The 23,321-nt window shown below is 43.8% G+C and overlaps 7 protein-coding genes across 11 annotated transcripts in view; 1 reads left to right on the forward strand and 6 right to left on the reverse strand.

Moving 5' to 3' along the window:
• Positions 1-51: 51 nt before the first annotated feature.
• On the reverse strand, positions 52-1,343 carry LOC135433931 (ADP-ribose pyrophosphatase, mitochondrial). Its single transcript, XM_064690231.1, has 2 exons — positions 792-1,343; positions 52-727 (listed from the first exon to the last, which is right to left on the reverse strand). The coding sequence occupies exons 1-2, from the start codon at positions 1,295-1,297 to the stop codon at positions 313-315; spliced, it is 921 nt and encodes a 306-aa protein (XP_064546301.1). The 5' UTR covers positions 1,298-1,343; the 3' UTR covers positions 52-312.
• A 657-nt stretch (positions 1,344-2,000) lies between these two features.
• Positions 2,001-2,944, reverse strand: Prosbeta6 (proteasome beta6 subunit). Its single transcript, XM_064690164.1, has 2 exons — positions 2,767-2,944; positions 2,001-2,708 (listed from the first exon to the last, which is right to left on the reverse strand). Exons 1-2 carry the CDS (start codon positions 2,853-2,855, stop codon positions 2,090-2,092), a joined length of 708 nt encoding a protein of 235 aa, XP_064546234.1. The 5' UTR covers positions 2,856-2,944; the 3' UTR covers positions 2,001-2,089.
• Positions 2,945-3,033: 89 nt separating this feature from the next.
• Su(P) (prostaglandin E synthase Su(P)) lies at positions 3,034-4,569 on the reverse strand. The gene is made up of 3 exons (XM_064690172.1): positions 3,721-4,569; positions 3,258-3,664; positions 3,034-3,197 (listed from the first exon to the last, which is right to left on the reverse strand). The coding sequence occupies exons 1-3, from the start codon at positions 4,467-4,469 to the stop codon at positions 3,106-3,108; spliced, it is 1,248 nt and encodes a 415-aa protein (XP_064546242.1). The 5' UTR covers positions 4,470-4,569; the 3' UTR covers positions 3,034-3,105.
• Positions 4,570-4,652: 83 nt separating this feature from the next.
• Positions 4,653-5,340, forward strand: LOC135433889 (protein anon-73B1). Its single transcript, XM_064690177.1, has one exon. The coding sequence runs from the start codon at positions 4,975-4,977 to the stop codon at positions 5,242-5,244; it is 270 nt and encodes an 89-aa protein (XP_064546247.1). The 5' UTR covers positions 4,653-4,974; the 3' UTR covers positions 5,245-5,340.
• LOC135433886 (uncharacterized) lies at positions 5,250-6,503 on the reverse strand. The gene has a single exon (XM_064690175.1). The coding sequence runs from the start codon at positions 6,257-6,259 to the stop codon at positions 5,312-5,314; it is 948 nt and encodes a 315-aa protein (XP_064546245.1). The 5' UTR covers positions 6,260-6,503; the 3' UTR covers positions 5,250-5,311.
• Positions 6,504-6,764: 261 nt separating this feature from the next.
• On the reverse strand, positions 6,765-9,247 carry Mo25 (calcium binding protein Mo25). Its single transcript, XM_064690173.1, has one exon. It carries the CDS (start codon positions 8,995-8,997, stop codon positions 7,978-7,980), a length of 1,020 nt encoding a protein of 339 aa, XP_064546243.1. The 5' UTR covers positions 8,998-9,247; the 3' UTR covers positions 6,765-7,977.
• Positions 9,248-11,303: 2,056 nt separating this feature from the next.
• Positions 11,304-23,321, reverse strand: part of Abl (tyrosine-protein kinase Abl) — a 36,888-nt gene continuing 24,870 nt past the window's right edge. The window contains exons 2-10 of one of the 5 annotated variants that reach the window (XM_064690169.1): positions 21,379-21,432; positions 17,815-18,346; positions 17,338-17,753; positions 16,386-16,972; positions 15,905-16,133; positions 15,728-15,848; positions 15,345-15,652; positions 12,613-14,289; positions 11,304-12,249 (exon numbers count right to left, since the gene is read on the reverse strand). In XM_064690169.1, the coding sequence (XP_064546239.1) occupies positions 11,576-12,249; positions 12,613-14,289; positions 15,345-15,652; positions 15,728-15,848; positions 15,905-16,133; positions 16,386-16,972; positions 17,338-17,753; positions 17,815-18,346; positions 21,379-21,432 (4,598 nt within the window). In that variant the 3' untranslated portion in view covers positions 11,304-11,575. Of the gene's footprint in view, positions 14,290-15,344; positions 15,653-15,727; positions 15,849-15,904; positions 16,134-16,385; positions 16,973-17,337; positions 17,754-17,814; positions 18,347-21,378; positions 21,433-23,321 lie in introns of all 5 variants that reach the window. The other 4 variants (XM_064690165.1, XM_064690167.1, XM_064690166.1 and 1 more) reach the window with 4 other exon arrangements.

Below are 23,321 nucleotides of genomic sequence, written 5' to 3' on the forward strand. Positions count from 1 at the left end.
TACCCGTGAAAACATTTAAATTGAGGGGGCAGACTATAAAAAATCATAATTAAGACTACCACAAAGATGTATGGGAACTGCGGATTACCTTCTTAAAAACCTTTAAATCTGACCAAATGTTTGAAATGGTAGTTTTCGGACATAGTTGGCCGAGATATCAACTCGGCTGGACACTGTTCAAGATTTCTTTACACTCAATGGAATTATCTTCTTTTTCGTGACGAGACCCGAAGCCATAAAAATACTGTAGTTGTAAAAACTTAATATCTATTATAATATATAAGTACCTGGTATTAGGGACATTTACTATTTCTACCAATGTGCATTACGCTTGGCAACCACCTCTCCGACAATATCGGCGTGATTGGCGTGCAATTTGAGATTCGCATTGATATCAGTCCAGCGCACATTTGTGGCGTCGTCGCCGGCTTCCAGCTGCAGCTGGCCAACTTTGGTGCCGTCTTCATCATGGAAGTTAAGAGCTGTTGTCTCCATCCAGGCATTGTCCGTATTACGAAAGTCGTCCACGTAGCCGCTGTACACATGTACGCCGCCCTGCTTGAAAAACTCCTCCACCATGTTGCCTTTGTCATCAAAATTGAGCGCCTCCTCGGTAAATTCGCGTTTCAGTGTGACGCTTACGTTCTCGCCGGGATCAACCATGCCGCCAGGAATTGCCCACAATTTGTTGTCCGAGCGCTGTATGGCCACCAGCTGAAGAATGTTTCTGGAAAATTCCAAGCCAAAAACTAGAGAGCTGGCTTTGATATCGGCTCTTAACCTGCACATACTTGTCGCTGTCTTTATGGCGCACAATTTGACCCTTTTCATTCCGTTTCCAGCGCGTGACTATTGGATCCGCCGCATGATTGGGACCCCATCGTCCTAACAAGCCGCGACCACAGAGCCCGGTGCGTCCAATTGGATTTTGTGGCAGGCCATCTTTAATCTGATATTCACCATGGAAGGAAACGCGATTCACCAGACCGTCGTTGTGATTCCAGTGCGGCTCGTTCGATCCGTTTGGCAACGGTGCATCCGCCCAGCTCTGGCCTCCGATGTGCGGGGCGGTGTAGCAGGGCGGGCAGTACTCCTCATAGTTAACTGTCCAAAAAACAACTGCGTCCGGCACCGGAAAGCGCTGAACAGTACTGCGTGGATATATATTGTTGCGGCACATTATATGCCGAAATATACCTGGCTTTACAATTGCCGCTAGCATTTTGTTATTCGCGAGAATGTGTGAAAATTGTAGACAAATCAACAGGAGTACTGATATAAACAATATACTTGTCATTGGGTGAATATGTGCGACAATACGCACACTCAGAGGTAACTAAATATTAAACAGCTGATGGCTTAGGTTGCCAGGGCTGCACAGTATGGTAAGAAAAAGAAAAACAATCTAACATATATAAATACAATACTTACATATGAATATATATGTATATGTACGTGTGCACACACACATGCATAGATGAAGCACCCGTTTCTTCCATTTGAAAGCCGCCGTTTCCTCCTTTGTCGAAGCCACCACCGTCTCCTCCCTTGTTGAAAACTGAGAGCCTTACTTGAATTCATGAGAATCCCATAGTACAGAAGCATTAATACGTTTCTTTTTAAATTTTCAGCGCATCGTGATGTAAATTTGGTTTCAAACATTATTGCATTCACACACACATATATAAGAGTATACGTACAATATCATACAATATATATATATCCTTTCACTTTATCAGAAAAATATAGTGTATAAGATTGTTTACAAAATTTGTTATTCATTTTTTTATAATGTACAATATAATGTAATGTAATAAATGAAACCGTTCGCCCATGCAACAGCGATAGTTAATTTTTCAAACTGTCCACTTAACCATTATTTTCATCCATCTAACTTAAGCGAGGACAGAAAAGGATTATTGTTAACAATTACACGATTTATAATAAAAGTCGCTTTACATATTTCTTAGTCAAGGTAGCGTTTAGGACATTATTTGGAATTTATCTTTTAGATTTGTTTTATTTGTAGAGTTACAACAAATTTAAGTTGAACATAATGTGTGAATGCAGTTTATTTTAACCCTTGACCTTAATCCTTGCGCAGTTGCAGCTTGCGCTCCTCAACACCATCCTGGGTGATGATATTTATTAGCACCGAATCACCGGTGTATATATCACGTTCAGCGGCCGATATGAAGGTATCGGAGGCAACAGCCACCGCGCGCTCTTTGGTGAGTGGCGGCAATTGATCGGCGGGCAAGTTTTGGTTCTTGTAACCGATCTGGTTGTCCAACACTGGTTGCAGCAGGGCACCCGCTGTGCCACCGGCACGGTAAGTGGCACGCTCGCAATGGCCAATGGGATCGTATGAGTAGACGGCGCCCTTGCCGTCCTTGTCCAAACCGGCCAAAATGTTCGACACATAATATGGGAAGAAACGGCGGTTATACATGACAATGGAGAGCATTTGTGCCACCGCATCAGTCGACATGGTCTTCATGTGGGTGTGCTCGTACATCTGCATGCGCACCTTGACCAGCCCTGTTAGCGAGAGGGTGTCGCACCAGCAGCCAGTGGAGCCCAAGACCGTTTTCGGCGACATCCTAAAAAGTTTGCTCTGATCGCGCGAATGGATGCTGTAGCCACTGCTCAAGCGTGTATCGGCGGCAATAACCACAAAGTCTTCTCCAGCAATGGCAACAATGGAGCTACAAGGCAAATCGTGTGTTGGTTGAGTTTTCACAAATCTCGCATTTGGACACTCACCCGCCATTGGACTCGTAGGGAGAAAAGTCCACATGCTGCACTCCGGGCACTTTATAATCTGGGAACTGTTCGACGCCAAGACAATTCATATTTTTGCTTTTGTTAAATTTCCAAGATGAGAATGCTGCCCGAAATGATTTGCAAGTTTCCGTCTAGCGGCGTTTCACACAATTAGAGATGTTCACAAATGGGCGATATATCGATATTTTCCAAAGCATCTCGGTGCAAATTGAGCAAATATCGTTTGACTCAACGATTATTACAAGATTATTAAGAGTGTAGGGCATTTATTTAAACAATTTGAACAATCTTTGGGCGTAAATGTTTTGCATATTTTGTTTAAGCTAGGGCCTCCACGCCCGCTATGCGCTCCCTACGAAGATCACCACGGTTCTGTTGCACCAGCTCCTTGACATCGTAAAACCATTTGCCTATAATTCAAATATTATTAGCTTAAGGTTTTTCTTTTTGCTTTCGGAAATTGTTGTTACCAATGTTTGTATTTTGTAGGCAGTCCTTGAATGTCTGACAACCTTCCATGCTGCTCAGCACGCCAAACACCGACAGATCCGATAGTCCCGGCTGCTTGCCGCCCATGAATTTCGTGTTTCGTTTCTTAAGCTCCGCCGTCCACTTGCCCAGAGCATCATACATATGAGATCGAACATCGTCGGTGAGCTCGTGTCGTCGCTTCAATATCTTGGCTATGGCCCACATGGCTGTCGCACCGCAGTAGACCATCAAGTTGCGCTCCCACTTGGGGAAATAGACATCCCATTCGCCTGCCTGTGAGAACCACTCAAACGTCTCCAGCGCCTCGCCAAGCGTCTGGTAGCAATTGGGTGATATGAGATGCACTAGATGATTGTCGGCCCAGGTCCTCCATTTGCGATCGTTTCTACAAAGGGATTTATTAACAATTGATTCATTGACTAGGAGAGAGCGTGCACTTACTCTTCAATTTCTTTGGTCATGTTTTTCGGAGTGCGATCCTGGTACATAAGGAAATATTTGTTCAATATATCATGCCGCTTCTTGCCTTCGTCATCAAAGAAGGAAACATGCGGGTAGAACTGCGCCAAGTCACCCACATCGGTGCGCTTATCGTGCAGACTGCTGGCCACCAGTGAAATGATGGCACTAGAGTCAGTCATCTGTACATATTGGCCATCCTGCTGACGTATCAGCACCATGGGCACCTTCTTCACTGATGACCACCGGATATCCTGGCGCAACACAGCGTCAACTTCCACGACCGAGTAGGATACGCCCATGTAGTCCAGATAGGCACGAACTTTGCAACAGAATGGACATGTCTGGAACTGAAAGAGCACTATGTCCAGACCTGAGGTATCCTTAGGATTAATGTAGCGTTTTGTTATGCGGACGCCGGCAGGCAGCGATCCGATGACTGTTGGCGGCGTGCGCTCGTGCTCCTTGTGCGAATCCTTGTCGCTGATCCTTGAGTAGATTGTGTAGGTGGATCCAGCGACAGCGCCAATACACGCACCCAGCAATGTCAGCTTCAGTGTACCGGCGGGTTTAGTGTTTTTGACGCTGCTGCTCTCATTTAAAGCCTTCGAGAACTGGCGGCGAGCATATGTAAAATCCTGTGATTTTCTCGCAAAAAGTCGCAGGCTTTGGCTGTTCAGGGGCAGCGGACGCGCGGCAGTAAGTGCAGTGGCCAAACGGAAGCACGACATAGTTGTGTCAGCTTTCAGTTACTTAAATTAAATCGAATTATGCAAAACCGACTAAAGTCATCAGTCGCAACAAGAAAATTTCTGCTTCCTCTTCTATTTGTGACAATTGCATCAGCTGTTTGTGCACGCTTCACCCTGTGTGCATCGCATACACAGTTTTTGCAAATGGCATAATAAATAATTGCACATTTGTGTTAGTTTTTAAGTGCGTTAATAGAATTAATTTGTTCAAAACCTATTGAAGAATCGGAAGCCGCAACACGCAATTTCCTGCTTCTTCTATTTGTAACAATCGCTTCAGCTGTTTGTATACGCATCACCCTGTGTGCCCCGCATAAAAAAACTTTTGCAAGTGGCATATAAAATTTGCACACCTGTGAGCAACTTCCTGCTTCTTCTTATCTTTGTAACAATCGCCTCAGCTGTTTGTGCACGCATCACCCTGTGTGCGCCGCATACACAAAACCATAAACAAAGTCAATATTGAGTTTTTGCAACAAAAATAATGTCTACTGATAATATAGGCGTAGCTGCCGCTAATTTGGATAAATACGGCGAGGAAGATTTCTTTGGCCTATTAGTACGCTATGGTCTCTTCGTTGGCGCCATATTTCAGTTTGTGTGCATAGCCGCTGCAGTTCTAATGAGTGGCAGCGATTCCCAGGACACGATTGAGGATGAGGCGCGCCTCAGCGATGAACCTCCGTCCGGAAGCGGCAATGTAGCGCGACGTCTGCACAAAATACGTAAGCTGGAGAAGAAAAAACGGCGCTAGCTGCATTTCTACTTTATACTAATGCATTTACACAGTATTCCCTAATTAGTCTTAAGTTTGTGTGTACTTATAATAAAACTAATTTATTTGGCTGTACGTAAACTAGCTCCTTATTTGGCAGTTGCAGCGCCGTTTCCGGCTTTAGATCAAAATAAAGCTCTAGCGTGGCGCCCACGCTTGGTGACATGCTGGGCGAGAGTATAATGTTAAAAATGGCCTTATCCTCCGTTTCGTCCTGCACTCGTGCCATGTGACAACCAAAGGATTCATGTATGCTCAGCACACGCACTCGTTGGCCTGAGCTAATGCCCAGACGCTGGTTGTGCGCCAGACTGCGGCGATCCATGCGCTCCTTGAGAATCATTCGCTTAAATTCATATAAATGCCCACCTTTAATGCAACGCTGCTTCTTTTTGGCCACTTTTCTGGAGCTGTTCGGTGTTTGCTGCGTGTCAATCATGGTCTCCAGATTAGCTTCTATTGATGTGTTTAGCGTGCAGTCCAGCAGCGATTCATCCATAGATCCCTGATTGCTAGTCGATGCCCGAAGCACGCCCTGGCGATCGCGTTTTAGTGCTGAAAGTGTCAGCCTAAAGCTGTGCCACGCTGCTCGGCATGTGGCTGGAGGATCCCCAGGAATGACCGTGGAACAGTTGGCCGTATCAAATGAATTAGTGCGTAAAGTTGGAGACGGTGGCTTGACACTTACGGACAGCGACAACGGCTGGAACTTATTTTGTGGTGTCAATGGCAGCGGTTTGTGATCGCTGCTGTATCTCTTGAGATTTGCAAGCCACTTTCGGTTCTCCTGGCCCAAATTATCTTGACTGTTAGGCTCCTCATCGCTGCTCGTATCGGAAATATCTAACTCAACGGTTTTTGTACGCTTCTGCCGCACATATTTCCTACGCACGAGTGATTTGATCCTTTGATGATTTCCGCTAGCATCCTCGCTGCTGCTGCTGCCATCTGCAATAACTGTTTGATCGGCTATTATCCGAAATCTTTTGTGCATCTTATCAAATACAATTGTTGCTTTCCCTGTGATTGATTTTTAGGCGCCGTAATTTTAAGACAGCTGATCGGAGCCAGGGCTGCATAAATGTGTCATGCCTGCTTTGATGTGTTAATACCCTTTGCTTCTGGGCATATCGGTTCGGTTATTCAGCAATTATAATCAAGTTCCAAAAGAATACAAATATTATTTAAGTTTCGCTTATGCAGTTGAAAATAATATTCTTCCTCCCCTTACGTATTATAAATATATAATATGCTACATTTATGCTAGGAATTCCTTTCAGTTGTGTACTATCGTTATTTACTGTAGTACTACTGCAGTCGTGTATTATTTACATAAAATAACACAAGTTAAGAAATAGGCAAATACTTGCAAGAATTTGTGCAGCCCTCGCACTTGCACATGACTCAGGAGCTTTAAACGTCTGCGGCAGCATGCCTTAACAATTGTGGCCCCGCCCTCCGTCGCCCGTTTTCCAATCAGAATGACACATATGATGGAATTTTTTTGTTTGGCTGTTATCTTTAATTTTGGGAATAATATAAATTATAATAATAATATATTTATTATGCTGCTCGTAATGTTGTTGTTTTACTTCCCTTTTTTTTACTATGTACGTATGGATGTTTAGTGTGTAGTTGTGTGGGTGTGTGTTTTGGTGTGGAGTGTGTATATGTATGTGTGTGTGTTTTGAATGCTTTTTCAATTATAACTAGAATTATTATGCAGTATTCTGAATGAAGTTTTTAGGTGAAATTACAATTGGTTTTTCTTTCATACATATTTAATAATAATAATTTACCGTAATTGTTAATTTCGGCGCACATTTGAAATGTTTAATGTCTAAATTGTAAGTCAAAACTCATATTATCTTCATTGTCCTGGATATAACGTTTCAAAAACGCTTCAATTTCAATACAACAACTATTTAAATAGGCAAAAGAAATACACAGAAAAAAAAAAATAGAAGAGGAAATAATAATAATAAACCGTTTACGCAAAGTAATAGTAACAGTAGGTAGGTAGAGGTGTACATACATAGGTCTATATACGTCTACAAGCGCACGAGGATCGCGAACTGGAACCACAACAACAAACCGAACTCTGAACAATTTGAAAAGCGAACTAGACGGAAGCTGGAGCGAATATGCTATATGCTATATTCTCAGTGAAGGGAGAAAGTAAATAAAGTAGTGTGTGTTTAATGTGTGTGTGTTTTTGTTTTGTTTAGTTTCTTCCTTTTTTTGTTTTTTAGTTAAATTCGCAACATGCTGCGGCTGCATTTAATCCTTTACGCTATTACATACAATATAATGTGTGTACTTGTTTGTTACTACTTATGTATTTTGCTTTATCGTTATTTATCGTTATCATTTTGTTGTTTGCTTTGTCTAAATTATTGTTTAGTTACTCACAAGTGCTGTCGTCATCGGTCATCAGTCATCTGTCATCGGTCATCGTCATCGTCTTTTGTCATCGTCTTTTGTCCACAAATATGTGTGTGTATTGGAATTGCATTTGCATTTGGTTGTGGTTAACCCTTGGTGTTGGACACCACGCCCTGCACACACACACAACATATTGCATGTATGTATGTGTTGTACGTCCTTTGTCTGTTGTCCCGCTTTCGTCTTCGCTATCGTCATCCTGCCATACAGCCAAGGCCAAAATGTTCTCGCTCTTGTTCTCGTTCTCGTTGCCGCTGCCGCTGCCAACTAAGCCTCGGGCAGCGGTTTCAGCTCCCTTATCTGCTTGATCAGATAGGCCTTCTCATCGTTGAACTGCTCGTCCTCGGATCGATCCGTATGGAAGCTGGTTAAGAAGTCGACCAGTTTCGTTTGATTGCGCAGCAGGATGTCCAGAATCGGTTTCGGTTTGTTCGGATTCGCGACAAACACTTTGAAGACATGAAACGCCTCGAACTGTATGTTGCGCGATCGCTCCTTGAGCATGTTCATCATCAGCTTCAGGTTCTCTGGCTCCGATATATATCGCGTCATTACTGTGAAATTGTGCCTGTCCAGCAGCAGTTCACCGAGCAGCTTCAGACTCTGGCGTCGTGTCACATAGTTCTCCGAGTTCAACAGTCGCTGATAATGCTGGGCAAAGAACTTGTCATAGTTGGCGTCCAGGAATTCGGCGCACAAGAGCTTGTGGCGTGTCAGCAGCTCCTTGAACGTGGAGAAGGCATCGGAGGCGATGTCGAACGTGGACACTTCCACATACCGGAAGAACTTAAAGAACTCATCCGAATGCAGCATGATCTTTGCCAGCGCCTCGTAGCGTGCGCATTCGCGCAGCATTGTGCCCGAATTGAGGGCTATCTCCGGATGCGCATCCTCGTAGCCGGCCATCAGTGTAAATAATATTTCCGGTTTCGTGCATATATATTCAACTGTGGGCGATCGGGTGCCAATCTGCCGGCGCAGCACATTATTAAATATGAGCGCCACATGCTTCTTACCCTCAAAATCGATCCGATGCAGATTCTGTATGAGCAGCAACAGTAAATTACTGTTATACAGCTCCTGCGACAGCTGGGCAACGACATAGTCCGCTGGCGGTTCCGCATCGCTGCTGCCGTACAGCATATTCTTGATCGATACCAGATTTTTGCTAACATCCTCCTGGGCCTTCTCCACCTTCCGGTCACCCGACTCCAGTGCGTTTATCGCCTCCTTCAGCGACTTGACCAATTCGGCAGGCGTCTTCTGTGATTTACCAAAGAGTGGCATTGTAATGCTGCTTCTGCTGCTGTTGCTGGCTGACTTTCCTCTTGTTGTTGCTGCTGCTGCTGGTGGTGTTGTTGTCGCAATTGGTTTGCTGCTGGTTCTTGTTTACTGCTGATTCGTTTGTCCAATTACTGGTTTGCAGACACAAAACAATGCTTGGCTATATATCACAGTATAAATAATATTCTATTATTATATATTATTTCGTCTTTTTTCCTCTATCTCTTCTTCTTTTCTTTATGAAAAAAAAGAACGAATGCCAAACAGAAATGTTATTTAACATAACAGCGACAATAACATTACCATTTGCGGATATGTTATTCACAGCGAGCATTATTTTATACCTGCCAAGATATGCCATTGTTCGATTTCTGACACAAGCACAAAATCAAAAGTGATAACATTTTTAGTCTAATATTATGTAGGTTGCTTATATTTAAATATTCACGTTCTATCGAGAGGTCCAGTAAGGTAGAAATTTAAATTCAACAGCAGCGTAAGGGCTCCGTCACTGTCTCGAATTAGAGGGCTGCATAAAAAAACTATCGTAACGGCGCAAATTAGCAAGTTCAGCTTCAGGCTAGTGCTGTGAAATAGTCATATCGATAAGTGCTTATCGATGCAAACAAATTTACTATTAAAAAATATCGAAAGGTCGGGATATTTGAAATTTAAATCGGAGCTTCCACTGTGAAATCTTAAATAAATTAAATTACTGGGCATAGCATCCATTTCAATATGGAGATAAACAGAAAAGATATTATTTCTTTTGCGCACTTATACTTATACAACTCAACGCATTTAGTTTTAAATATCATTTTATTTCTCCATGAAGTATTTTTTATCCTTTCATTTTTAAATAATATATATGCTCTAAGCGCATTCAAACGCACAGATGTTATAGAAGTTACAGAAATATAGTATTTATATATATATATTTATATATAAATATATGTTTTGAATGCACATTGTCTTTTGTCTGTTATTGGGGGATAGATATTTTGGATAAATGTGAAATACATATATATATTTTTGTTATGCACATCCATATTAATATGTCTGACAACTTTATATATGACCCGCCCTAATGTTGATCCGCAGCTATGTATATGAAATGAATATTTATTTGGTTTTTGTTTTTGTCGTGTGAGTGTGTGTTTGTGTTTTTACGTATAAAAGTAGTTTTAAAATCCATAAAATATCAGATAATTACAATTTGTTGTTGTGTATAAGTATGTATCTAAAAAGCATTTGCCACCAATTTTTATTTTTACCTTGCATTGTTCAACATAAACTAAAAAATAAGTTCATTTAGTCTTTGCAACTAACAAATACATATACATATATATAAATATAAATCTTTCGAGTAGTCGTTAATAATAATATCTTTGGGCTTTGCTACTGTTTATAATTTATGCCAAGTAGTACACATAGATCATTTTGCTTTTATGTATTTATGTAGGTATTACGAGTACTAAAACACGAAGAAAAGTCTAAAAGTTGTAAATTGAGTTTTCGATTTTTAACGGTCGATCGTATTACATATAATGTACGCACGTATTAAATTATATATATATATATATATGTATCTTGTATAGGTATACTAAAAACACTTTTACCGACTAGTAAATATATATATATATATATATATATATGTAAAATGTATGTATATATACGTGTGTGTGTGTGTGTGTGTGTGTGCAGTATGATTACTAATTTATTGAGATATTCTATGAATATATATTTCATGCCCTCGTATTGCCGGCAGGTTCCCCTATTCCCCAACCCGCCCTCCATATGCACTTCTATGTCTTTCAATGTTTATAAAAACGAAGCTTTAGCTTGATTAAAAAAAAAAAGTTGGTAGTGGAAAAAGTTATGTGTGAATTGGCATTTTTTTTTCTTTTCAGAAAAAACGATGTGTGTATAATATATATATAATTCACAATTAAAAAAATAGAAGACGGCGTTTAGTCGGAAAATGCCTATATAGAAAAAATTTGCTTTGCAACTCAGTTTTGAAGCCCACTCACTCGCGCTCTCTCTCTCTCTCTCTCCCTCCTTCTCTCTATTATTCTCCTTCACTTTACTCTCTCATTTTCTCTCCCTGTCTCGATATAAGCGGATGCATCGGATATATGACTAGATGTATGTATAATCGCTACGGCTACTAAATACTACGGTAGTTGGTACTACATGCTACCAACTACTATATATAGTATATATGTATATATATATTTATATAGTTAATAATAATTAATAATAGTTGTAGTTTGTTTTTGTTGTTGTTGTTCTTTTGCGCCTCTTCGCTGGGGCCTTCCAGTTAGGTCTTCCTTATAGTTCAATCCATTTTTCAGTTCCAGTTCGTTGTGTGTTTCCTTCCGTGGGCCTCTCTGGAAGATGGGGGGATGGTGGGAGCAATGTGGTTATATATATATATATACGTATGCATATATATATATATATCGTATCACTGTGGTTGCTTGCGCTTGATAAAATTGCCCTCGGCGTCCAGCCAAATGGCGGCGCCGTTGTTGTCGGCCACACCGCTCCGCTGTGCGTCCATCCCCGTTCTTATCATTTACCTGTGCAGGGCATTCGATATCTGCTTGAGGGACTGGCCCACCTCGCCGACCAGTCGCTCATTGTCCTGCACATTTTTGCTGCCGGCGGTGCGCAGATGCTGCGATTGCGTCTCGACGCGAGTCACCAGCTCACGAAAATGGAATTTCGAGTGCGGCGGCATCGATTCATTCTCCGCAAAGACCACGCACGAGTTCTGCAGTATATTCAGCTTGTCGCTGAGCTGCAGCCATTGCGAGGCCGAGATCGCATTCACTGGATGCTTGAGTGAACCCTCCAGCAACGTGACCAGCTCCAGTATGCTCTCCCTGGAGATTTGCGTTGAATTGATCAGGCTGTTCTCAGCCCCGCCGCCTCCGCCCACGCCCACGCCAATGCCGGCTATTTTGGCAATGGGCGTGGCATATATAGTCAACTTGGTGGGCTTGTGCGGCACCGCGGGCTTAGTCTGGCCCACTCCTCCCCCGCTGTTCAGCTTGTTGTTGGCATTGCTCTGGCTTGGCGGTGGCTGCTGCTGCTGCTGATTGGAGGCAGATGAGGGGGAATTGGAGTTGGAGTTGACAGAGTTGGATTGGTACTGTAGCTGCTCGCTGCCGTAGAGCGATTGCGTCATGTGCTCCGCCGCCTGGTCGCCGGCTCCTGTCTGCTCCTCGCTGCTGCTGCCCTCGGCATCTGTGAAGAGTTGCGTTGAAAGAGATGTTTTTATTGCTGTTGTTGTGGGAGTTGTTGCAGCTAATTTTGTGGCAACTGCTGCGGCTGCTGCTGCGGCTGCTGCTTCTTGCTGGGACTGTGCTGTGCTGGTTGTGCATGGAGTGCTGCTAATTGGGGGCGGTGGTGGCGGTGCCGCCGGCGGCGGTTTAATGCCAAACAGTTTGGCATTGACAACGGGCTGGGCTGCCTTTAAACCATATTTGGGTGACAATTGGGCGACAGCATTGCTGCTGCTGCTGCTGGCTTGTGGGATTGAGGTGCTCGCATAGTCGCCGCTGGCCACCGGCGGCTGCTCCCAAAGTTTCTTTAAGCTATTAATACTACCTGTGCTGCGCCGCTTGCCAGCGTCTGTCGCTGGGCCAGTTTCGCCGTAGCCGGCGCTGGCGGCATCCGCATCCGCATTCGAGTTGTTCACATCGATTTTGATTTCAGTCTTTTGATTTGCAGCAAACTTTTTGCCATTACCGGTTTCATCCTTGCGCATGTTGCAATTGGCATTGGTCGAATGTTGTTGTGGCTGTGGCTGTGGTTGCGGCGGCGGCTGTGGCTGTGGCTGTTGCGGCGGCTGCTGCTGTGGCTGCTCCTTGTCCACTTTGCGCAGATGCGCCTTAAAGTCAATTATGTTTGAGGGCTGCTCGGCCTTTGGCATCGGCGCATTTAGTTTCTTTGGCTCCACTTTCTTCAGCTGCGCCTTGAAGTTGTTGTTGTTGTTGCTGTTGTTGCTGCTGTTGTTGCAGTTGCCATTGGTCAGCTTGGTTTGCTTGGGCAGATTCATGCTCTCGGCCAGCTCGGTGACCAGCTGTGCGACGGGATCAACAACCGCGGCCGGCGGTCCACTGCCATTGGCATAGCCAACGACTGTTTCGGCCGGCTTGCCCGCTGACTTAATCTCCGTGATGAGCTTCTCTTTCAGATTCAGACTCTTCTCAGCCATTGCTGCTGGCTGGGCTGCTGCTGCTGGTGGTGGTGGTGCCTCGGGCGGCGTGCCCAGCGAACTGCACGAGTCCGTCGAGGGTTCACGTTTGCGCAGCGAGACACCAAATCGGGAACTCGCCTCCTCAACGCTGGGCGCCGTATTGCTGACATCGTTGCTGCTGCTGTGCTGCGCGTGCAGATGCTGTTGTATGGCCTGGACGGCGCTTTCGGGCGCTGGCGGCGGCGGTGGTGGCGGCAGTGCCTCGAATTCCTCCAGCGGCGGCGGCGGAAACTCCAGATTGGCCAGCGCCGGCTGTGCAATGCCGCCGCCGCAACGTTTCGGGGAATTGCTGCTGCTGCCGGCGGCTCGAAACGATGAGAAGGTCATCATGGTGCCCTCCGTGGTGGTGCGATGTCGCTGCAGCTTATTGAGACTGGCAGCTGCATTGTTCTGCATGGTCACGCCGCCAGACGAGTTGCTTCTAATCATTTGCTGTGGTGCCGGCTGCGCCTGCTGCTGCTTGCTGGCCATGGGCACAGCGGGCGGTGCACGGGCTGGCGGCGTGGCATGGCCATTGGCCGATGTCTCCGTGTTGCTGCTGCTGTTGCTGCTGCTGCTGTCCTCCAGGCTGTCTAGGAAGGCGCCGATGCGCGCCACCTTCGGCAACGTGCCATACCGATTGACGACCCGCTTCACATTCATCACCTCCAGAGCGCCCACGGTGATGGGATGAGCGGGCAGCACAGGTGTTCCGCCGTTGCCGTTGGTGGTAATACTGCCATTGCCAGGAGTCAGTGGCTCCCTGCCTGCAGCCGGATGTTGCTGCGAACGTTTGCTCTGGCGCGTCTCCAGGCCACGATTGCCCATCACGGGCCGCTTAAAGGAGCTGTGCTGCTGCGAGGAGCGCGGTCCAATGCCGCCCGAGACGCCGCCGTGCAGCGAGTGCTGCATCTTGTTGGGCGGCGTGGCGGCTGCTGTCAGGCTCTGCTCCAGGCTATCGCCGGTGGCATCTGTATCGGGATCTGCAGCTGGATCCGTTTCCGAGTCATAGCGCTGCGTCAAATTGTTGATGTCCCGCGTGAGACCTAAAAGCATAAATATCTCCATTAAATACCAGAGCTTAACATGGCAAAAACATGCGCGTGCTGGGTCTAGGGATTGGATTAGCTTGGGAGCTGAGAGTCGTGGTCGTGGCGACAAACCCATTTTGGCTCAATATTTGTCAACACCAAACAAAAGTTAAACTCACTCTACAAACCAAATAATAATCAAAGAAACCAGCAAAAAACATAAAGCAAAAATTAAATTCAATTTACAAACTAAGAAACTTAATTTTATACTTAAAAATAAAACACCAAAAGCTAAATGAAAATAGTTGTGAGAAAAGTAACAAAAGAAATAAAATAATATTTTTTTGGGTATTTACTGTGGTATCTTCACAAAGAGGCACGATAGAGAGTTTGTTCCCTACAAACTATAGCTTGAATTTATGAAAATCGCATAGAAGGGCGAAACGTAGTAAAATAAGATTGGAGGCAGTTAAAAGCAACTGTTGTTATGTACAGTTATGAAAATCGAATAGAAGGGCGAGTCGGATTTAAGTACGATAGAAGACAATTGTCATTTACAGTTATGAAAATCGCATAGAAGGGCGAAACGCATTAAAACAAGATCGAATGCAGTTGTAAGCAACTGATGTCATTTACAGTTATGGAAATCGAATATAAGGGCGAGACGCAACAGATTTTACTATCAGACAAATAAAATAATCGTGAATATAAGATTTGGGAATAATATAAGATTATCTCTAGCTCTTTTAGACAGACGGACATGGCAATGTCTATTGGAAACGTACATATTTTTTTGATTGAAAATATCTTCTAGTTGTTTTTAATTAGCGCTATGTTTGTGAGTACATATGTTAGATTCCACTAGTAGATGTTCCAGAAATAAAATATAAAAGCTTTTAAAAAATGATAAGAAATACACAAAAACATAAAATTTAGAAAAGAATTCATAAAATCACATAAACAAAAATATACAATATACAATATATTGAAATGATTTTCCTGGTGCAACACAAACCAATTAAAACGAAACATAAATTGTAAATAGGAATTCTTACGCCATTGACAAATACCTCGAAATAGGATGTCGTAAAGGAAACTACTGCAGGAGGATGATTTTTTAATTGAATACGTTTGTTGTTGTTGTTGTTGTTGTACTGGTTGTAATAATAGTTGTTTTTGTTGTTGTTGTTGCTGTTGTTGTGTACGTATTTGTGTCTGGGTTGGAATTTGGGTTTTAAAATTTCTACATAGGGTCTGGCTTAAAATGTTGTTGGAGTTGAAGTGGAAGTTTCTACTACTACCATTCGTGTTGAGCTCATCGATGAAGTTGCGTGCATCCTCCTCGCGATATGTCGAGTCCCGACTGCTAGAGAGCAGGCTGTCAAAACAGAAAGAGAGAAAGAGAGAGAGGATCATGAATAGCCTATGTTGGATTTATAGATGAGAGCCTTACCTGGTGCGCTTGGGCGGAGCTGGCGCCTGTTTGCCTTGTTTGTTGGTGGTGCGACGCATTTGCACATTGCCCTTGCCCTGGCTGGAGAAGGTGCTCAGCTTGGTGGATGTGGAGCCGGTTTCTGTGAGATTGCGTAAGATCAGTAATGATTCGTTTCAATGGACAACAATGATTCACCTGACATGGGCGTGCTGGCCAGCTGCTGTTGCTGCTGCTGTTGTTGCTGGTGGTCAACGCTGGGCAGGCTTTTCTTGACCATTTGTGGCGTCAGGCTGAGCGAGGCGGACGCTGAGGAGGAGGCGCTGGCCGTCGCTGTGGCTACACCAGCCGCTGCTTGGGAGCCAGTGCCGGAACCGGTGGCTGTGGCATTTAGCTGTTTCTCGACCGCTTCGGTGATGGACGATTCCTGCGGAGCGAAGAAGGAGAGACGTGCAGCACGTGGATCATTATTGCTATCACTACTGATGATTGCGAGACTATCACATTGGTTGCGCTGGCATTCCATGAGCGACGGCGATGCAGACGCCAATTGAAATCAAAGCTCAATGCCATTGTCGTCATCATTGTCGTCATTGTCGCCATCGTAATCATCATCGATATCATCGACGTCATCATCATCATCATCCCACACCTCGAATTCGACATCACCGTCACCCACCTGAAACATGTGCTCCAGCGCATGGTGTATGCTCTTGAATGTGGGCCGATCCGCTGCATCCCATTGCCAGCACTGCCGCATTAGATCGTACACCTCCGGCGGACAGCCCGGCGGTCGCTCCATGCGATAGCCCTTCTCAAGCTTATGGTAAACATCGGTTAGATCAATCCCGGGATATGGCGACATCCCGTATGTCGCAATCTCCCAGAGCAGCACACCAAAGGCCCACACATCCGACTTGGTGCTAAACTTATTGTATGCCAATCCCTCGGGGGCGGTCCACTTGATGGGAAACTTGGCGCCCGCGTGCGCCGTATATGTATCATCGCGCATCAAACGCGCCAGCCCAAAATCGGCCACCTTGACCAGCTTGTTGTCACCCACCAGGCAGTTGCGTGCCGCCAGATCGCGATGGATATAGTTGCGCGACTCCAGATAGCTCATGCCCGACGCTATCTGCGTGGCCATATACAGCAGGGCCACCGCGTCCAGTGTCTCCCTGCCCGCCGAGCGCAAAAAGTCCAGCAGATTGCCGTGCGACATGAACTCTGTGATGATGTAGAAGGGCGGCTCACGGGTGCAGACACCTGAAAGTTAAGACGTTTCGTGAGTATTTATTCAATTTCAAATGTTATATTAAGTAGAATCCGTTTTCTCATCTATCTGCTTGACTGACTGACTGATTGATTGGTTGATGATCAACAAATAGCCTAAGTTTGCGAATTTGAAGTTTTCATCAAGTCGTTAACTGAATCCACGTAAAGAATTTTATCGACAAGCGTGGAAAATGTGTGGAAAGAGTTCACCGGACTCTAAAGGAATCACGCGCATACGCGAAAATTGGGTGAAAATAGAATTTTATGCAAGACCCTGTCAAAATTGGGTGCTCTTCATCAATTCAACTCAAGTAGTAGATGAGAAAAGGGATGTTTGGTGCTACACAATTTCCCACCGATTAGCTGTACGAGATTTGGATGCTTCATCTCCTTCATGATGGCCGCCTCTTCGAGGAAGTCTGTGAGCGCCATGGTATCCTCCTTGAGCGTTTTGACGGCCACAGTGTTGCCATAGCGCTTCCAGACCGCCTCGTACACCTCGCCGTATTGGCCGCCGCCCAGTTTGTGCTTCATCATGATGTCCGTGCGGCAAATTTCCCACTCATCGGGCTCGGGACTCAATGGAAAGACTGTGGGTTTATTTTGCTTGGGTGCCGGATAGAGCAGCGGCGTGATCAGACCGTGACCCTCGTGCGGCACACTATGATGATGCACTAGCTCGGCGAGCGTATTGAATTTGGCCTCCTGCGTGACAAAGACTTTGCCATCTGGATCTTCGGAGATGCGATAGTGATAGACGCGACCCTCGTATCTGGAAGAGATTGTTTGGATTAGTTTGGGCGTGTGCATTTGTAGTAGAGCGTGTAGCATACCTGAGGCTGATGCTGCGCTGACCGGGTGAGCTCTCGCTTTCGCGCACCAGGAAGCTGCCATTGATGCCGGAGCTCAGCAAATACTCGGCGGCATTACGGGAGATGGGTCCATGATACCAGGAGTGCTTCTCCAGGGAGTTCAGAGGCGTTACGTAGTTGGAGGGCACCCAGCCCACGTTGCCGGAGTCGGAGTGAGCCTCACACCATTCGCCGGATTTGTTGTAGCTGAGAATGCGCACCTGTTCGCCCTTCTTGAGGCTCAGCTGATTCTCGCCGCCCGCCTGAAAATCGTACAGCGCCACAAATAGCTGAGGATCATCCTCTTCGGGTCCGGGCGCCAGCAGATTCTCCTTGGAGGTCCAGCGATGCGCTGACTCGAACACAGATGTAGCCGAGCTGTGCACGCCGCCGCCCAGCGGAGCACCGAGCACCGGCGATTCCTGGCTCTGTAGCTCAGCGGCATCCGCCAGAAGCGCGGCCGCCGTGCTCCCGGCCGGAATGTGTGGCAATGGACGCGACTGGAGCAGCGCCTCTGCAAATGCACAAAGAATGACACAATGGGTGAGCGAGAGAGCGAGGTGAGTGAACGTTTAAATCAATCTGCCTGGTCACGAAACAATGCGCACAATGCGACCGTCGTTCGCTGGCAAAGGTAAACTCGTTTTTCCTCTCACATCTCACAACACACAGGAATGCGGGCGAGAGTCGGGAGAGAGTGTGGGGAGAGAGCGGGAAGGGGGAGACAGCTCCCTAAACTCTCTTTCATTGAAAAAAATAAATTATGCATAGAACGGCATAAAAATTACACCAAACGCTGCACAGGAACAGAGCACGATTCATCGTCCCAGTTGGCGTCACATTTATTGTGGGAAGTTCTAACAGATTTTGTTGTTGTTGTAGCTGGTTTATTCGTATGTACTTGTATCTGTATCTCTATCTGCATCTGTATCTGTATCTGACGGATGCACGACACCACAGCAAAGCGGTCTGTGAGGCTGATATTTACCCTTGTTAAAGGCATTTCAGCTTTGAGCTGCGCTTTGCAATTGAATTGCGTTGTTATTTCTATTATTATGGTTAAAATGGGTGCAGTTAATTTGAAGTTCATAAATTACGAGCTCTCGATCAGAATTTGCAGGAAGTTGCGTCTGTTCTTTTGTTTCTATGCCATAGTTAGTCTCTTAGCACTAAGTTTGGGGATCGAACCCCTGAGAAGACAAAATAAAAAGATTATTATAGTATCTTAATATAACTTAATAAAAAAATCATTTTTGTCATAGCTCTATCTTTTCATACCCTTGCTTAGTTATAAAAGACAAATACATGGATAGATAGATGGAAATTTGGATAAAATCTTGGATAGATGCGTCTTATTGCTGCAGACATAATTATCAGAGTTGACCCTGAACGGCGCACCTTAGTTAATAGCTTTAATCTAATCTAGACTCTGTATATATTTTTTTAAAATAAGATCAGATTTCTAGGCCTTAGCTTATTACATAGCTAGGATGGGAATTTTTGTCGTGTCTTTCAAGGCAAGATCTTCAAGCATTCTCGGCTTTGCTTTTCTCTGATTAACAACTTCCTTCTCAACTTTGATATTCATGCGATATTCATTATTTTGGCTATATAAAATTAAATTTCTCAAATTGAAAGACAGCATTGAAATCAAGTCACAAAGTGCAGCCATTAAAGCTGACAGTTTGTCATCTAGAGTATTTCCCATCTATTTATAGACGGGCTAACGACTAGAGTATTTCATCTTCGGCTTATCCGATCCGCAATGATCTTTTCCATTTGACAGGCATAACACAAATAATTGAGAAATTCACATTTACAACGGTTCTTTTTCATTAAGCAGCCACTTCCGTTGGCACTCAGATTCTGGGCGAGCGTATGCCCCGCTCCTCAAGCTGCAACCCGGGCGGCACACGACGACGCTTTTCCCCATTTTCCGCTAGACATATATATCTTTTGATTTGGGTGCACTCTGTCCCCCTCTCACTCTTTCTCTTGAGAGTCGCTTGAAATTAGTCTTGAATGTGGGTGCGCTGCGATTCCGAAAGCCATAAAACCCAAATAATAAAATATAATAAATATACTTGAGAAGGGTTCCCGTCCCCTGTTCCCCTACCGCTACCCCCTTTCATCAATTTCCCATCGCATTTTGTTAATTTATGCGCGCGAGACAGGAAATATTAATAGCAATAGGTAGTGGTCATATATATATACAAATAGTATATGTATGTAGTTTTAGATGAAGAGAGAGCGGAAGCTTAGACCCTCTAAAATTGGGTGCCTATCATGTTGGTCCGCAAAACCGGGGCGCGTATCCAAGCGCGGCTTGCGCGTCGCGTCTGGCCAATCCATTCGAGATTAACCTGTGACGACAGCCCCCGACAGTCCGACTGGGCATACTTTCAATTATACTTTATAGACGATTCACGCGTGGACCTCCGGTGAGTCACGTAAAGTATACTGCAATCGGGTCTGATATATATTTATGTATAATTAACGCACAAACAAAATATGTTGACTCAGAAATCGTGTACATTATTTAAGAGAATTATAATAGGAAAAGTTAAGGGGAAGAATTTCTGGGAATTCCTAGTTGATGCAAGAGTTGAATCTTTGCTAGATTTGTTTTTGCTTGAAGTGTGTTTCTAGCGGAAATCTATATCTAAGAACTATGTGATATAAGTTGTATAAGTTCAGTTAAAAGATCTATTGCTGAATATTTCTACCTTCTCTGTAAAGTTTTCATATAAAAAGCATTGCCTATGGAACCTAATAGCAATATAAGATTCTTCTATTATTAAGATCTTTAAAATCTTTAAAGATCTAGATCTGGAGCTGCTTGGGCGTCTTTCACTTTTAAATAAGTGCGTTTATTATGAGGAGTTCTCGTATATTACTGGGGATTGAATTTGTATGACTTACATAGTTTTATTTTCTCAAGAAATTCTATGCTTTATCTTTATAAGAATTCTACTTAGATCTTGGCTCTAAGCTTTATTATAGATATCCTATATAAAGAACTTTGTTTAGATCTATTGTAAGACATATTTTTTAAGCACATTCTCACATCATTCCAAGTACTTTAGAAACTGCCCTAGATCAAGATTTTGATCCTCAAGGAATTCTATGCTTTATCTATATAAGAACTATGCCTAGACCTAAATCTAAGCCTTATCTAAGAACTATGCTTAGTTGGATTATAAGACACATTTTAAACCTCATGCTAATGAGTACTTTAGAAACTGCCCTAAATCAAGTCTCCTTTCGACCATAGATTTTCATCTTCAGGGTATTCTATGCTTTATGAACTATGTGAAGATCTGTTGTCAGACATATTTTTAAAGCACATTCTTATAATTACTTTAGAGTAACTTAGCCCCAAATCGGAGGCTTTTTTTCAAACATTTTTCGCAGAGATTTTCATCAGTTATTCATTTTCTTTTTTATAGCGACCCAAATAGTTGCGCACTAATGATTTATCATGCATTATATCAATAGATTCATTCTATAATTATTAACAATGACACTACGTTTAAATTTTGTTACCTAAATTCATGTGATATTTGCCGGGATGGCCGCGAAAAGAGCTGTGCTTGGTACCTGTTGAGAATAAGAGAGAGAATGAGAAAAAAGCACGTAGTACAGTGTGACAAAACGATGAAATGAAAGAATCAAATTATGAAACTGTTTTTTTTTTGTTTTTGGGAATTATTTTTAATTCATATTTTTGTAATGGACTTTTTTACAATGACTTGGATGATAGTGAAGGGCACCCCAGAAGAACATTATATAGATCCATATATATATATGCGCAAGCATCTAAATATATACACACTTATACATATACATAAATCTATTTACAGTTAGAATGACATCAAAGCGGGAGAAAAAAAGAAGAAAGAAATAGTTATTTATACGCTCTGGAAGAACTCTAGCAGAAAGCTAAAAGCCAAAGCCAAAGCTGGAGGCCAATTAGAGCCTCGGCCACAAACAAGCTGACAACAACAACAAGAACAACAACAACAATAACAATAACAAAGTCATGTTAAATTCTGTAATCTTGAGCAAAGGGGCTAGAAAATAAGAAAAGTATCTGACGGATACGCAAGCAATTTTTACAGCTCAACCGTTGAAGTTATTACGCGACCACGACCACGCCCCCTCCCGCATCTAGGGATTTGACAAAATAGTTGTTGTTCGCCCTCATCAAATGCGTTGCAAAGTGTTTGGCAACCGAATTGGGGCCAACGAACTCAAAAGTCGCGCACATCTCTCCTCGAGCCAAAGTCGGATACATGCGCCAGCTACTTGTGGCAAGAAAAAACTGCGAATGCGAGTTATTAGCGAGGAATTGGAGCACAGAGAGTTATGCTCAGATTTTGTGAAATGACGCACAGCTAATCATAGAACAAGGCGAGAGGGGGATGGGATGCGGTGGGAAAGGGGAGCGTGCTGGTTGCAGCGGTTGCAGCTTATCTGCCATCAGCTTTGTGGCGCAAGTAAATATGCCAACTGCAGCGGAAAATTTGCAGTGCCATTGGCTAAAGATAGCGCTAAGAGGGGGGTCAAGGAGAATCCGCTGAAGGGGGCTTAGCTAAATATTTTATGCATATATAGATAGTATCAAGATTCAACATTGAATGGATGTTAAATTTTATCTCAAGCCGCGTCCTTCGATATAGTTGGCAGCTGTGGAAATTAACAAACGAATACACTTCAATCAAAGACAATATAAACACTCGTCTGAAGAGCGAAAAGCCAGCTGAAAAGCCAGACTATCTCATCTTAGTTTTATATTGTATTTGATTCAATCGATAGAAAAGCTGCTGCTTAAACTAACTACATTGTACATGCGATTTCAGGGCCATAAACACGAACAATAGAAAGCAAAACAAAAGAAAAATTCACTTTGAATTGATTTACTCAAGTAGTTTCTTAGTAGCATTATTTCTTATGTCAAGTTAGAGTGTCCGACCAGGAGATACCCGGAGCACCAGCTCTGAACTGTTACGAACATTTTAGCTTCCTTTACACATACACAAAAACAACACACACACATTAACGCACGTCGTGAGCTGCTTACTTTAAGTATAGCCTGTTCTTCTTCTTTACTTAATCTCATACTATGTACGGAGAATGCGTTCCTGTATAACTTCGGTGTTTATAGTCCGATCTTTATGAAATTTTCAGTGCACAAATATGGCATACAAAGCCCAAGACTATATCTTCCTTTTTTTTTGTTTACAATTTCGTGATTTAAATATTTTACTAGCGGCAAATGTGTTAAAAAGTGATATTAATAATTAAAAGCAAATAACTTGGTCCGGGCAAGGCCGGAAAATACCCGCTAGAGTATATTTATATACACGTAATTTTACGAGCCAACATTAAATGACTCGTTAAGTTTAACTTGAGCCACGCCCTGTCTCTGCCATGCTACGCCCTGTCTCTGCCAATGCGACTTGTCCTTTGTCAGCTGGCATTAAAAT

The sequence above is a fragment of the Drosophila montana genome, unplaced genomic scaffold, assembly GCF_035044405.1.
Source record: "Drosophila montana isolate Dmon_TW-CO22-7 unplaced genomic scaffold, ASM3504440v1 contig_3240_1, whole genome shotgun sequence".
In the NCBI taxonomy this organism is placed as follows: domain Eukaryota; kingdom Metazoa; phylum Arthropoda; class Insecta; order Diptera; family Drosophilidae; genus Drosophila; species Drosophila montana.

Bases quoted from the DNA above. Each gene is read 5' to 3' on its own strand.
- Prosbeta6 (XM_064690164.1), bottom strand. From the start codon at position 2,855: ATGAATTGTCTTGGCGTCGAACAGTTCCCAGATTATAAAGTGCCCGGA. The intron at 2,709-2,766 runs GTGAGTGTCCAA...TTTGCCTTGTAG, and splicing joins CCCTACGAGTCCAATGGCGG to CTCCATTGTTGCCATTGCTG.
- LOC135433889 (XM_064690177.1), top strand. From the start codon at position 4,975: ATGTCTACTGATAATATAGGCGTAGCTGCCGCTAATTTGGATAAATAC.
- Mo25 (XM_064690173.1), bottom strand. From the start codon at position 8,997: ATGCCACTCTTTGGTAAATCACAGAAGACGCCTGCCGAATTGGTCAAG.
- LOC135433931 (XM_064690231.1), bottom strand. From the start codon at position 1,297: ATGACAAGTATATTGTTTATATCAGTACTCCTGTTGATTTGTCTACAA. The intron at 728-791 runs GTATGTGCAGGT...GGAATTTTCCAG, and splicing joins CGCCATAAAGACAGCGACAA to AAACATTCTTCAGCTGGTGG.
- LOC135433886 (XM_064690175.1), bottom strand. From the start codon at position 6,259: ATGCACAAAAGATTTCGGATAATAGCCGATCAAACAGTTATTGCAGAT.